At 50.4% G+C, this 15,136-nt stretch overlaps 1 protein-coding gene across 1 annotated transcript; it reads right to left on the bottom strand.

The window, feature by feature from the left end:
- Positions 1–1,469: 1,469 nt before the first annotated feature.
- Positions 1,470–15,118, bottom strand: CHGA (chromogranin A). Its single transcript, XM_074908570.1, has 8 exons — positions 14,897–15,118; positions 14,357–14,403; positions 10,315–10,408; positions 9,829–9,897; positions 7,915–8,013; positions 5,555–6,061; positions 4,641–5,101; positions 1,470–2,021 (listed from the first exon to the last, which is right to left on the bottom strand). Exons 1-8 carry the CDS (start codon positions 14,940–14,942, stop codon positions 1,938–1,940), a joined length of 1,407 nt encoding a protein of 468 aa, XP_074764671.1. The 5' UTR covers positions 14,943–15,118; the 3' UTR covers positions 1,470–1,937.
- Positions 15,119–15,136: the final 18 nt, after the last annotated feature.

Here is a 15,136-nt window from a genome sequence, read left to right as displayed (position 1 = left end):
TTTTTTGGTTTGGGTTTTTTTTTTGTTATGTTTTGGTGGGGGTGGGGTGGGTGGATGAGAATTTCTGTGAATATATTGTGATATGTAGACCTGAGTTTGCAAGAGGTTCTGTGGGTAATGCTACTTGGCAGAAACTGTGCCAAAAAAAAAAAAAAAAAAAGAGAAACTGAATACAATATTCAAATTAATATTTAAATAAAGATCAGTCTGTAAAATGTGACTTTTACAGCTGGATTAACTCCATAACAACTGACATTTTAGTACTGTTTCTGTGGAACAGCTTTGGTTTCACTTCTGTTCCTACACAGGTTTCCCCAAGGTTAATGAGAGCATGATCTCCTCAGGATGGGGTTGGGAGACTCGCAGCTCACTCTGGTACATTTTCCCCAGCCAGGCTCTCACCCTGTGCCCGGTCCCAGCTTGCGTCCTGTGCCAGGGCAGCTCTCGGGCTGTGCCTGGTCCTTGCCGCTGCCTCCTGCCACTGTGTGGCTGCACAGGGCACTGCCCATGCAGCAGCTCCTCCAGCCCTCCCTGGGGAAGCTCATCTGGTGGGTGGAGGACAGCTCTGGACACCCAGCGCCTCCTGCGCTGAGGGGACCCCGCATGACAACCTCCAGTGCAGTTCTCTCATCAGCTAACAATGCTGATGTTTTTAGCGGAATAAAGGAATGTGTCGAGTTCAAAGCCTGGCAGCTGTTCCCTGAGCATCTCAGCTGTTCTGTGGGCTGCAGGTGATGGGAGACAACTGAGCTTTGAACTAGGGCATGGGATACAGCCCGGGCAGCGAAATGTTCTTTTCCTCTCCTGCTGATACACACAGAAAGTCTAAAATCTTATGATTGGCGTTCAGAGACTTTTGGGGCAAGCTTCCCCAGCCCAAGCATCACCCAGTCCTCCAGCTGGCGTGTAGTCTGAAGCCCAGAGGGTGGGGAAGGTTCTGCCTGGTAGCACCGTGCCAGCAGGCCACCACAGCTCCTGCGAGCCAGCGCACAGGAGGGGCATCCCCTCAGGACTGGCCTTCACCCCTGGGGGAACATAGACCAGTAGTTTTTCTCATTACTAGCCTATTTTTTAGCCTACTTGTGCGTTATCTAAGTAGCTTGACTAGGTCAAGTGTTGCCCCAGTGTTTAAAGTTCTAAACTGTTTTCTCCCTGGTCAACCCTGCATTCATCGATGAACTATGGATTTGACCCACATCTCACTCTCTGGGACACCCGTGCTGGGGCTGGGCTGTACAACACTGCTGGGTCCTGGGTGGGCAGGGAGAGCCCCTCAGTGCTCAGGATCTCAGGGGGGTGTCCCCGATGCTGGGCCCTGGCAGGCAGCAGTGTTGGAGTCTCTGGAAGGAGGGAAATGCCACCACAATGTGTCTGTGGTGAGGGGAGCCCTTCATTCCCCCTCCTCTCCACCAGAACCATACAAGCCCTGCAGCATGCTGACGACCAAGACTGAAGCTGCCAAAGCAAAGGAAGGAACGCACTGCAGTTTTATTTTTCCTTAGATAAATTTTTTATATAGAATATATTACAGTCAGAGTTCTCAGCTTTTAATCAAAAGATAACAAGTTATTGCAGTTTTTTACCCAGTGAAACTACCAGTGGAAGGAGAACTTCCTAGAAAGCTGTCTTGTCTTTTAAAAAAAGAGGGAATAAAACCTCACCCAGACAGAAAATACATGTGTAGGTTGCGCTTTGAGCCCACCAGTGCCCAGCCAGGTGTGTGGGCATCCCTGTGGACAGAGGAGCATGAGGTGAAGAAGCGGTGATGGGCACAACACTATGGCGAGGGAAGCAGGCCTGGGTGCTAGCAAGGTTGGTTTCCTAGGCGCGATGCTTCTGCTCCGGCTTAATCGCTTTTTAATCAGGAAATGAAAACACATTGGGGAGAGAGGAGGGCAGCAGCGGTGGCTTTCAGCTGTGTGGGAAGGGCTGGGCCCTCAGCCTCGCCTCAGCTCATGCAGCTTGTGGGCAACGCGCTCCAGCTCAGCCTCGATGGCGGCCAGGCTCTCCAGCTCCTGGTCCTGCAATGAAAGCCCGGTACACATGTCAGCAGCCATCGCCCCCCAGAGCTATAGAAAGCCTTTGCCCAGGGCTAGTTGCCTGTGCTGGCACGAGACAGTCACATCTTGCCTCATCCCCCCAGCCCGCTTCTGCATTTTCAGCTCTGGACAGATATCTGTGTGCAACACTAATTAAACACTAATTAGTCCTGTTCTAATATTAAATCTCTGCAGCTGGTGATGGGGACAAGACAAGAAGCCACCATCCTTCCCCAGCCCCGATGCTGGGCAGGGCAGCCCCCAGTGGATCTTGTCTCTCCTTCCAGAGTGTGGGGCTGGAGGGAGATGGCAGCCAGGGCTGGAGCAGGTGCTGCCAAACGGCAGCGAGTGGCTGTACTGAGGCAGTGGTGACAAACTGGGGCGGGCACAGGTGCCTGCCACCTGTGGCAAGTGTAGCATGTGCCCTGCTCATGCAGAGGACGACGGTGTCCCCTCTCTCCATGCTGTGCTGGGTGTCCACATGGGCCTCCAGTAGTGAAAGAGTCTTTTCCATTTGGGAAAATCGTGACTGAGGCAGCCATCAGTTTAAATGCTCCAGCCGCCCATTGCTTGGCAGCCTTTCTATAGTTGCTCTTGTGTACCTATGCCATCACCTGAAGCTATTTTATTCAGTGCAGGTACTCAAATCTGTAACTGCATGGCTTTGCCTGAACTCTGGTCACACGCAACTGGCCCTGTCTTCCTGCCAGCCCCAGCCCTGTTGTCCTTCACAGCTGCCATTACCTGGGGCTTGCTGCAGATCATGTGCTCGCCCAGCACAGCAGCAGGCTCTGCGAGAGCAAATTTAGGGCTGTCAGTGCTAAAAATGCCTTTTGCTGTTGACAGAGCTGGTGACAGCCCCTCTCCTGTGCGGAGAGAGCGGATCCTTGCCACTGCCTGAAGCAGCCACCCAGCACAGGCTGATGCTGAGCCACTGGCCTGCACTGCATGTGGCTGGTGTGAAAAAAGCAAAGAAAATATGTTAAAAAATTTTTTTTCTCATCCCTGAGCTATTTTCCTGAACAGGGAAAACATTGCCTTGCTCTTCTGCAGAGCCTTTGGCTCAGCCTCTGGGAAGGCTCTGGCTACAGCAGTGTGCCAGCAGTTCGGAGTCCTTACAAGTGCCCAGGGGAGCCACACAGAGCCCAAGTGGCTGTTCCAGTGCATTGTGTTTGAAGCAGGTCAGGAAGCAGCCGACTGAGGCACATCTTGCTGGAGGAGAGCTCTGGCTTCAACTGGAGCCCCCAGAAAGTGAGAAAATAGAGCTGTGCTGAAATGCTCTACAGCACCTAGAGAGGAGAGGTGAGACCCAAGCCACTGCCTTGCACTGTGCCTGTGTGTCCTGGATCACTCCTGCCTGGCCCCACAGGCTGAGCCGGAGCCTCTGTGCCTTCCCTTCCCTCATTGCCAGGTGCCTGGTCTGACCCTTCCTCACTGATGCCCAGAGGCCCTGATCTAGTTTAAAACAAACAAACAAAAAATTTGTTGCAACTATAAACATAGCAGTTTTGCAGCCTCAGCAACCTCCTTCCTAGTCCTCATTTGGAGGCTGAGCCCACCACCTTGCAGGCAAGATGCATGCCAGAGCCCCTAGCAGGAGCCGGTGGGGAGCAGCTGCTTGGGGGAGAGACCTGGGAGGTGAGCGGACAGTGATGAAGAGGCAGATGGGGCAGGTGCCCACCTCCTTGGCAGGCACCGGCTGCATCCCTGCTCAGAGCTGAGGCGTTTGGCTTTGCTTTGAACCAACATGACTGGATATGACCTCTCAGTGGGGGATGCTGATGGGCAACCTTAGGGCGAAGTTTTGGTGCGTAACTAAGGCAAGAGGCATGTTTTGGAGGGAAGAGAGCTGCAGTAAACTAGCTTCACTCACCTGCTGTCCCAGTTTGTTCCCAGGTTCCTGATCGTGGCTTGTCCCAGAGCAAATAACTGCAGAGCCCATGACCAGCTTCCTGGTCCAGCTCCCTGCACTACCCCAAAATAAACATCCATGCCTGGACCTGGGCCTCAGCACAAAGGTGAAACCACCAATCCTGGCTCCCAGGGAGGTACTGAGCTACTACATAGCATCACGCAAGGTACCAGGAAGGAGGTCTCTGTCTTTGTGAGCCTGGCTCAGATGTATTCCCATATCTGTCCACCATTTCCACGCCAATGCCTCAGCTCTCTCACCACGGCTGCACCCCTGGTTTACTTCTGTAGGAAATCTGACACTACTCACTCCATCCCTGAGCGAGGGAAAGCTTTCCCTTTGACTTGGAGGAGTTTTTGGACAGAAGACCCACCCCCAGGCTCCAGATATAGCTCTGGTCACCACATCCAGCAAAGGCCAGCACAGAAGTCTTGTCACAATTTTAAGACTTTCTGGGGCAGGGCATGCTTTTGCACTAGTCACTAAAACAAGGATAAAAACTAAAGGCACAGCCAGGTGCAAATCTCAGCAATACCTAGGGCTGAATGACTAAAAGGTCACCAAGCCTCTCCTTGATATCACAGAGAACTGATGCTGGCTGTGCAATGCTAAGGTACCATCCACAAGCATAGTTCGGATTCCCAATTAATAACCAGGTGGGATTTATTCCTAAGCCTAGGTACACCAACCTCCGTTCTCCTGTTAGCACTGCCTTCTTCATCCTTCTTTTCTTCAGGCATGGGAGCAAGTGGGAAGCCTTCACTGCTGTCCTCCTTTGAGTGATGCTTCCATGACCTTCTCACATCTTCCTCTGGACTACTGAAGTCATACTTGTGAGACCTAAATGCCAGTTTCATTGACCTGTCTGGGTCTTCGCCACTATCATTTTCCTCCATGCGCTTCTTTGATGTCAGCTGCTTGGCCAGTTCATCCATTTTGTTCCACCTCTTGGAATCTTCCCACTCCCTGGAGGACTCTTCCATCTCCTCACTTTTGGCATCCCTGGGCTGGAAGGTATCTTCCTCCCCCTGAATTCCCTCATCCTCCAGGCGATGCCTTCCTCCTCTCAGTGTCCGGGGCTGCTCTTCCTCCTCCTCTTCCTCCTCAGAGCTCTGCCCATCTTTGCCAAATCCCAGAGCATCATCGTTATCTGAAAGAGCATTAAACACAACAGTGAGCACAAGTGTTAACCTTATGCTCCACCTTTGAACCAGGCCTTCAGGGGCAATACAAGGTATGTTTCCTGACTTAGGCCCATTTTCCCAGGATTCTGGAAATACCCACTCTTACTCCATCATGTCAGTAACAGGGCTTAGAGGCAGCAGTCAAAAACTACATAGGAAGTTCAAGAAAAAGAAATTAGTTGCCCTCAGGTGCTATGAAAACTTAGTAGCAAGCAGCTGCTGGGCCTGCGTTACCCACTGTGCATGGGCCCACGTGGTTGGGTGTGTGTGGGGGAGCCTGGGTGGCTGTCAGTTAGAGTATTTCTGCAAACCCAATAAGCACCTGCCTGAACTTTTAGGCTTTAAAGCCTCTTATCATCTGTCTCGGTGCTCTCAGCTCACCCTGGGTAGGTATCAGTACAGCTGTCTGGGATACGTACTGTCATCTCCCTGCATCTCCTCAACCTCCTCGTCCTCCTCAGCCAAATCAAGTGACCTCTCTGCTTCAGTAGGGTCTTCTTCTGCAGCATCATCTCCTCCGTCATCCTCCCGCTCCACACGCTCCCCTGTCACTTCCTTGCTCTTTTTCTGGCCCTGCCTGGATGGCTGCTCTCCCTCGTTCTCAAGCTCCAGGCTGTCCCTGGGGTCTCTGGGCTGCTCCTCTTCATTCTCTTGCTGCCGCTGCTCATCCTCATTGAAGTCTTTGCTGATGTGGTTGTCCAAAGCTTCATCTCGTTGGGCATCCTCTGTGTTCCCAATCTCGTTACTCTCTGCTTCCTCATGATCCTCCTTCTCACCAGGGTGGGCATCCCTTGGCCTGGGCTCCCTCTCCTCCAGGCTGTTTTTTCCCTCCTCTCTTGAATCTTCATTTTGCTGGGTTTTCTGTGCTGCTGGCTCAGCCAGGGACCCCGTGGGCTGCTCCTCTTCAGGGCTCTCCCCTGCTGCATCTGCAGAAGGAGGAGCAAGAAGCAACACCTCTCCTGAGAACTCATTTGACAACCAGTGAAGCCTGTATGTTTCTTAGGGAGCTTCAGCCCTACTCAGCAATCTGCTTAACCAGTCCATGGATCCTCTTGCAAGTCACTTCAACATATGCTTGCACTCAAGCAAGCTGGTGCTCTCACTGGTGCCTGCTTGCCTGGAGAAACTCACAGGGCTGAAGTTAAACATATGCCGAAGTGCTTTGCTGTGGCACAGTCCTCATCACCATCTCTTGAGATGCCAGCAACAAATTTGCCCCACGTGAAACCAGATCGCATGTAAAATGAAATTATTTAGGAGTGTAATATGGCATTTGCACAGCTCTCCCTGCTCTGAATGCTGTGCTACCATGGGATCCTTATTTCTCCCATCAGGGTGAAGAGGCAGCCAGCACTATTTGCAGGCAAGCTGGAGGGAGGGGGGGCCGGCTCTGCTTCTGCAGAACAGCTACACAGCAGGAGCTTACTGTCAGCTGGGTATTCACTCTTGTTCATGTCAAAGACTGGCCTCTTTTAACATAATTAGCCATAGAAATCACTTTGCAAAAGAAAAGAAGGGGGACTAAAGAGCAGCAGAAAAGGCCAGTTGGGCATGGAAAGGCAAGTGCAGCCACAAGCAGGACTGAGGAGTGTGCTGGGGTGAGGGGATACAGAGAGATGGTCACGGAGGACTGGTGACCACCAGTGACACCACACTGGTGTCATGGGACTGCCTGTGGGTCTGGATGGCCCAACATGCCACGCTTCATCTTAGAATTATATAATAATTCAGGTTGGAAAAGACCCTTGGGATCATCGAGTCCAACCATCATCCCTACTCTACAAAGTTCTCCCCTACACCACATCCCCCAGCATCTCATCTAAACGACCCTTAAACACATCCAGGGATAGTGACCGTCTAACCACTCTTTCTGTGAATTTTTTTTTCCTAGTGTCCAGTCTAATCTTCAGTCTATCTTCATGCAGTCTCCACACTGCTGGAGAAACTACACACAGTTTCAAAAAAACACAGGGGTTTTTTTGAACTGCAAGTTCAGGTCTGCCCTGGTGGGCGAGAGACCCACTGCCACCTATCCTCGCTGTTGCCTTTTGGCTGCTGTGGCTGCAGCAGCAGCCCCCGGGGGTATCGCTCCTCATCACTTCAGGCAACTTTGGGCTGCCATCACAGCATCGCTGTGCTGCCGTGGCTCAGGCACACCCCCCTCTGTGGGGGTGCTGCTACTGGATGAGAAATTATCTCACCCCACATTGGCATCGTCTCCTCCTGATGTGGAAAAGGGAAGGGGCCAAACCCTCCTTTCTGCTACACTGCCTGTCTCTAGAGAGGCCATGTAAACAGTGGCAAGGGGAAATCCCAGCAGAATATGGTCTTTCCAAGATGTGTGTGTGTGCACTCTGTGTATCTCAAGTTCAATTTTGCCTTCGGAGACCCATAACCTCCTATCTTGGATGCCTGGAAACAAGGGCAGTAGGAGCAGACCCAGATTGCTCTTGCCTATACAACTGAGTCTTTCAGCATGGGATTTCCCTGGCTGTGACTCATTTTAAGCATTAGGAGTAAGTGATGGTGTTAGCAGCAGGGTGGAAAAGATCAGTATCAGTTTGGTAAATTGACCGTCACCAGTTACTATAGCTCAGAAATTACATGGTGTTTAAACTGGTAAATAAGAACAAAGTGAACACCAGGTTGCCTGTGTGTGTCAGCGGCAGCATCAAAGAAGATGCTTAAATGAGAAGCAGATGGACATATCAAGGCTGTTAGAAAGAACATCCTTGTTTACAGCCTGACCTGGATTTCCTGGGGGGGAGCTGACACTGACCTCTCTGCTTGTTCTTGTCATTCTGACTTTCAAGGACTTCTGAAAGTTCATCTTCAAAGCCACTGTTTTTCTTCTGCTGCCGAGTTCTTTCACTGGCACCTGTGTCAAGTAACAGAAAGTAGGGAAAGGCAACAGCCCCTCCTGTGTTTCATGAAGTAGAGGCAGGAAAATAGTTCTGTGCCCTTTATAATTATATGTATATTTTCTGCAATGGACAAATCTGCCAAAGGTTATCTGCAAGAAGGGAGACTGGAGGATACGTGAATAAACTGCAGTAACAAAGCCACCATCAAAAACATCATCTGCAGGAAAGAAAAATCTCTCTGAACAAACAGCGAATCAAGGTTGCTAGGAAAATTAATACTAATGGAGAGATGGGGAATAAGAGATGCTGAACTGCAGCACACTGAGGCCAACAAAAGACTTAAGCATTGGAGTATTGAAGGATAAAATTTGCCTCCTGCCATATGCTGCCCTCGTACTTCTGTTGCAGTGAGTACCAAGAGCCCCTGTGCCCTCCAGCCTGGTTGTGAGAGCCCCTCTCCCTAGGGGTCTGGGAGGAAGAAACAGAATTCATTCCCACTCCAAGGATAGTCTAGGGTTTCAAGGCCCCACACCTTAGTGTCTCTGAGATTATGGAGCCATCTTGACAAAAGTAACACCCTGGGGAAATGTGTCCAAAGGTAGCACAAGCTGGAGGTCAGAGTGCAGCTGTCCTGGCAACCAGTGCTCCCCAGGCAGACCCAGCCTAATGGGATCTGCAAGCCAAACAAGTCCTGCCTAACCCAGGTCATGCCCGGCTTCTACGCCTTAATGCTAAGGCAAGAGCCAACACTGCCAGCCCAGCCCTCTCTAGCCCTACACTGGGCAGAGCTGGATGTTGTGGGCTCTCCAGCCTGAGCAGGACCAGCTGCACCAGCACAGAGGAGACCAAGATAAACACCTTTGCTTTCCCCTTGGGCTACATGACGCTCTCTCCCAATCTTCACTTCCTGAATTTTTCCCCTCCCTTTTCCCTCTTGTCTCTGTGGCTTCCCTGCTCTGAAAGAGTCTGGTGACACTGTTTTCCAGCCATCCCTGGCAGCCATGCCACACAGGAGCAGGGTACAGGGATGCGGTGATGAGAGAGGGCTGCCAGCTGAGTTACCTCAGGAAGAAGGAGGAGGGAAGGCCAGGAGCTGCTCTCCCTGCAGCCTGGGGAGAGCCCTGCTGCAGCCTCAACCAGACCACCCCAGCAGAGGGACCTGCACTGGCTTTGAAGTACTCTTGCCTGGGACCTACACATCAGCTCTGGGGACGTAGGCACCTGAGAATAGTTCTTTTTCCCACTGCACACACTTTGCACAGCTCTGTGCTGCTGCTGCTGCTCCCACACTGACCCATGGTGAGCCATCTGCACCTCTTCAAACCGAAGAAACTTACATTTGAGCTAAGGAAACCAACAGAAAAATCCCCATTAGCTCAAGGACATTTTCACTGGGGTCTTTTAGATGCAAGTCCCACTTGATGCTCAGTGAGGCTTCCCTTCTGCCACACCTGGGTTTAGGGCTGGACTCCTGCTGCACAGTGAAGGTTTTCTTGCCTTTCATTCCAGTTTGGGAGCTGGTGGTTATTTGTTGAATTAAATTACAATCTTTCCTTTTAGGGTTCTCCCGTCCCAAAATGCCTATGCTCTAAATCACCACCAAGTTACATTGACAGTCATTTAAATAATCAGATGTATATTGGAGTTATTATAATCAAACTTCCTGCCCTCACTGACCCAGTCTCTACTGAAAGTCCTGGAACTGTATTTCCTTGGGCACATCTATACGATGTCAAATTAATGTAAAATACCAAAACCCACAAAAAAAATGTGCAAGGAGTTACAACAGATGAAACCCCTCTTCTCAAATAACCATAGTGGCACTGTACCTTGAGCAGCAATTTCCTGAAGTTCCTTCAATAAATTTTGGTGGCGAAGGATAGAAATGATTCGTTCATCTGCAATAGGGGAGACTTGGTACAGAAGGTGGTCAAAACCAACCTCCCCCCACCCCCAGGAAACAAATCAGAACCCCAAACGCCACTTCACTCTTTGTTTACTCTCTTCTCTCCCTTGGCCTGATTTGCTGCCACATCTCTTAACCGTGTGGTTAAGATGACAGGAAGATCCCATGGAAACTAGGCAGGTTCACCCAGCTCTCCCCTGGCCACAGTGCCAGCACAGTGCATGGCCTGTGCCAATCAGAGGCCCCGTCCCTGCTTCTGGGGACTGGTGCAGCCCAGTGGGGTGACCATGAGAAAGGTGAGTGTTTTGGGGTCCCCTTGTCAGGTGCTACAGCATGTGTCAGGGCAGAACCTGCCCCTGCTTGCCAGATCTGCTCTTGCTGCTACCCAGCATTAAATCTGAGCCTGTACCTCCTCTGAGTGTTTCTAGGCATTCCTCGCTGATCGGCAGGGGATTTGGCTTCGATAAAGTATCAGAGATGACCTCTACAATGCACTTCATCACCTAGAAAAAGACAAAAACACACATTAAAGCACTGGAGTTTTTTGTCTTTTTTTTTCCTAAATCTGTTTGCTACCAAGGCTAAAATGCAGCATATGATGGCACAGATCTCCTTGCTTTTCTGGTCGAGCCAGAACTGAATGTTCAGTTCCTGTTTTACCTAACGCAGGAACAGAAGGTACCTCCTGCAACTGAGAAGTGAGCAAATGACACATGGCAATGCAAAGAGCTTCTTCAACATGACACACACTTCAGCCGAGGATCACGACTCCCGTCCATTCCAGAGGCTGGGCACATTAGGAGATTAAAGGGGATCTGTATATATACATAGAAAACTCAAATTCATCCTCTTTTAAGTCAATATATCTCAACCTGCATCTCATAAAAGGGCTCAGTGGGAGGTTGTAGAGAGATACAAGTGGTCATAGCTCTTCAGTAGGTGACCTTGAAATCTTGCAAGCTATTCGAGCCCCAAGCTAGGCTGCAGCCAGGCACAGAGGGCAAGATGACGCAAACTGTACTTTCAAACACAGATGAGAAATACTGCTCTCAAGCCCTAGAGAAGAACAAGACACTCTGGAGAAGTGTTTGACCTTCTGCTTAAATGTTCAAGCCATGTATTATAGACTGAAAGAGCTGTACACAGAGGCAGGTCATCTGAAAGCAATGAAGTTCCCACAATTTCCTTGGAAGCGTTTGCAACTGCCCGAGGCAGCTTCTCAGACAAGATAAACCCTGGGCCCGCCCTCTCCAGCAGCCCTTTTCTTCAGTGTAAAATGAGAAGCATTATTTATCCAGTTTGTCACCTGTACTAAGATTGCAGGCCTAGCTCCTCACTCATGCAACTGCAGCACCACTGATCCCACAGAGATCACCCAGTGCTGCATGTGCAGTAGAATGACAGTCACAGGCACAAAGGCAAGGTGGCACTTCTGGCAGGGGTGAAAGCATCCTCACCACACTGAGACATACCACCAGGAGCCCTGCCATGTGGTCGTGGTAGACCCAAATGGTCACAGAGGAGACAAAGTGGCATTCACAACGGTCTGGTGCCAGTTAGTAGTTCAGGAATCAGGCTACTTAGTTCAAAAGGATGATTATTTATAAAGCAGCCTAGAAAGTATGCAGGGCTCACAAATTCCTGTGGAAAAAGAGAGGGTAAGTTGAGAAAAAACAGCATGAGTAAGCCTTGGGGGCAAAAACACTCACTGAACCTCTTTCTCCTGATGATTTCTGCAGACAGCCCTAAGAGCCCTGACCTCCCTCACAAGGTGCCATTCTCAGGAGAGCAGAACAATGCATCTACGGTAGAAATTAAACACAGGTCAGCAATTCCCAGTCATCTACAATGTTGCTCATCCAAGCAATCGGATACATTCATTGACCGGCTGGAATGGGCAAATTTTCACCCTATGTAAGGAAAGAATTCTGTCATTGCAGATCACAGCCATAAAATGCTGAATTCTTAAAACTACTTACACAGTTGAGGGGATTGCCTGCTGGATTAAAAATTTTACAGGAAAGATCTAACAAAAAGAAAGCAGGCAAATTTCCCTCGTATCATTCTCCTATGCCACAAGCAATCCATTAATATTGATTTTAGATAACTTTAAGTCACTTCACTCTACCATTAAATAGAACAAACCCCAGATTCTGATACTTCCCTCCCTCTGGAGTCACTTAGTGCTGCACTATTCAATGCAGCTTCAGAATTAAAGACTTTCTCAGCATGAAAAATAAGAATCTGGTCCAACAAAATACTCTGTACAAGCTTTTTGAAGACTTCTAAGCTGATTTAAGGTCTTTGTCTGAACACAAAGAAACACATCTGTCACCACAGGAATACAGCCAACTCTGTGGAGGGACTTTGTAACATAATGAAATGAAGAGTGCAGTCATTCCACAACACTCTCCTTGACTTTTTGTAAGAGCATGTCTTGCAGAATGAGGCTTCACAAGGTCATGAAATAACAGCCTGCAACAGGAAATGGAGGAGATCCTTTCCAAATGAATGTAATTAATCCAGTGCAGAAACTCAGAATGGAATTTTGCCATAGCTATCCTCGAACTGTGAGCATGTAACTAGATCCTTAATAGCTGCTCATGCTGCCTCTACACAGAAATCTCCAAAGGATCATGTCCTTACAAGGATAGACTTCATGTTTGAGCTCAGTTATGCTCAAGCCCTTCTGAAATGTGTGGTTGTAAGTGGGAAAAATTGTCCTTTGTGCACAAGAGTGGGCAAACACCAGAGATAAACGCTTTGGTTGCATTCAGCTCCCCATGGAAAGTCCTAGACATAGGGAAAGTCTGATGAGCTGCCAGGTGCTGACTACCCATTACACAGCCCTGAACCACCCACAAATGCTGGTGGCTCAGGACATGGTGTGTAGGAAGAGCTGCGGTGCTCACTGCTGTACCCATGTGATGATATCCCTGTCCTGATCTGTCCTGTGAAACCAGGAGTTCCTTCACTGAAATGCTCTGTCTCAGAAGATGGTGAAGGTAGAATAGCCCTAATTGCTCCTTCCAGTTGCAGCAAATTCAAAAGAAAAGTGTGGTCTGATTTCGCATTCAGCTAGAGCCTGTGTCGGTGTAGCACCCAGGGAGGGGGCAGGCTTGGGAGAGAATTCTTTCCTGGTGGAAGTATTTCCATGGAGTTGCACCAGCTTCACAAAAGTGACATGTTTTACACATAGAACATATTGGGGAATAGATTGCACAAGGAAAATTGTGGAATTAATGGATTGTCCTATCAGATGCCCAGAATGCCTCCCACTCTGGCATGGCCAGTTGAAGGGGCAAGCGTCTGCCCCGAATCCCTTTCTCAGTTAGCAGCACACAGCCTGAAGCAGGCACCCAGTGGCTCACAGCTCATGGCTCAACACCAGCAAGGGTTAAGCAGGCTAAAAGTCTTAACAAAGCAACAGCTCTCTGGGCCCAGGCACATGTGCCAGGAGATGGGGAGGCATTTCTTATGGCACTTGCCCTGAAGGTAATGAGCAGACACTGTACAATGAAGCCTGTGGCTGGGAGTGACATGAATGTGCCCTCCCCTACTGCTGCCTGGGGAAAAACATGTGGCTAGAAGATTTCAGGAAACAAAAAGGTTCAGGAAGTAAGGGGGAAAGGGCTGTAGTTTCCCTTCTGGACATTAATTGCTGTAGAAGTCTTAATTTGGGCAGCTAAGAGATCAGTTTGTCTGAAAGACTATAGGTATTACAATATCAGGAATGGGGGGTCTGTCACAGATCACCACACACAAACACCTATCCAAGCATTTAGGTGCCAAAAGCCCGTTGGGAGTGCACACACTTAAGAAGTGCATCTATGAATGTCAGAGAGGTATGACACAGATGTATGCACGGAAGCCTATAAAAGAAGGCTGGAGAGGTCAGCTAAGGCCACCACTGCTCGTGGTCATCCAGACAGGCTGAGCAGTAGCTGAAGACAGATTAGCAACCTGAGAGTAGCCAGTTGCCTATTTTTCAGGAACACGCACACCTACACCACACACATACAAGCACAGATGTATACACTCCCCCAAACACACACAGTTCCAGCAATGCCTGTTCCCGAATCCTATCTCCCCCCACTCTCCCCTGAGTCACCTCCTGTTGAGAGCTTTGAAAAACTAAAAGTAGGAGGACTAGGGAGGGCTATACCCAACCTCCATCCTCAGCTCCACCATTCACCTGAGAAGCTTGTTTGATCCCTCTGGTACATTCTGAGGCACTTCCCTCCTTCCTAGGTACCCAGAAGTAGATGCACAAAGGGTAAATGCTGGTAGGAGGGAGTGTGGATGGATCCTGCTGTAGGATGACATCCAAATCCCTGGTGCTTCCTACAGGGCACTTCAGCAGGAGCAGGCAAAACCCAGCCAGCTAGGTGGAGGTTAAACATCACATCCTTCATCTTTACTCACCCCTTTCACTATGGGCCCATCCTTACCTTAGTGTCGCCTTTATTCATGTCGTTTGTCACAGGAAGGGAGATGGCTATAAGGTGAGGGTAGGGAAAAGAAGAGAGCTTGTTATTCACTTCCTCTGGGAGACAAGAAGAGGAATCTTATCCTGCTAAATATGGAAGTGGAGAAGAGGGGCATCTCATTCTGGTAGAAGTGCTCCCTGGGTGCACCAGCTGTATGTGTGCATTGTGTCCCCCTCAGCTTTCGGGAAGGGAAGGGAAGGGAAGGGAAGGGAAGGGAAGGGAAGGGAAGGGAAGGGAAGGGAAGGGAAGGGAAGGGAAGGGAAGGGAAGGGAAGGGAAGGTCCCCAGGCTGGCAGTGTCCGGTGGGGCAGGCAGGGCCCGGCGCGGCCCTCGGCAGTGACCTTGCGGCGGCCGCTGTCCGCGGTGCTGAAGGCTCGGGCGGTCTCTGCCCGCGGTGCTGAAGGGGCCGCTCCGGGACGGACCTGGGCGGGGGCAGCGCCGACCGCAGGGCTGCGGGTCCCGGGAGCGGGGGGCACACGGACCCCAGCCCAGCCCCACTTACCCGGCACGGCCAGGAGCAGGACGGCGAGCAGTCCTGGGCGGCTCATGGTGCTGGCAGGACGGAGGGAGGGAGAAAGGGGCTGAGTCTGTCCCCGGCGTGCGGGCTCCGGGCGAGGTGCTGGGGGGAGACCAGCACCGTGCGAGTCTACGCCAGTGCTCTGGCTGGTGATCCCAGATGGGGCACTGCAGCAACCGGCTCATTTATATATCTCAGCCCCTCGGAAATGGCGTCAGGAGGAAG

The sequence above is a fragment of the Athene noctua genome, chromosome 6 (assembly GCF_965140245.1).
Source record: "Athene noctua chromosome 6, bAthNoc1.hap1.1, whole genome shotgun sequence".
NCBI lineage: Eukaryota > Metazoa > Chordata > Aves > Strigiformes > Strigidae > Athene > Athene noctua.
Note: the sequence above shows the minus strand (reverse complement) of the source record. Positions and strands in the feature narration are given on the sequence as shown.

What these genes read in the sequence shown, in the direction of transcription:
- CHGA (XM_074908570.1), bottom strand. Translation starts at nt 14,942, where the DNA reads ATGAGCCGCCCAGGACTGCTCGCCGTCCTGCTCCTGGCCGTGCCGG. An exon ending in TGACAAGAACAAGCAGAGAG is followed by an intron (nt 6,062 to 7,914) that starts GTCAGTGTCAGC and finishes CTCCTTCTGCAG; the next exon opens with ATGCAGCAGGGGAGAGCCCT. An exon ending in GGAGATGCAGGGAGATGACA is followed by an intron (nt 5,102 to 5,554) that starts GTACGTATCCCA and finishes ATGCTCTTTCAG; the next exon opens with ATAACGATGATGCTCTGGGA.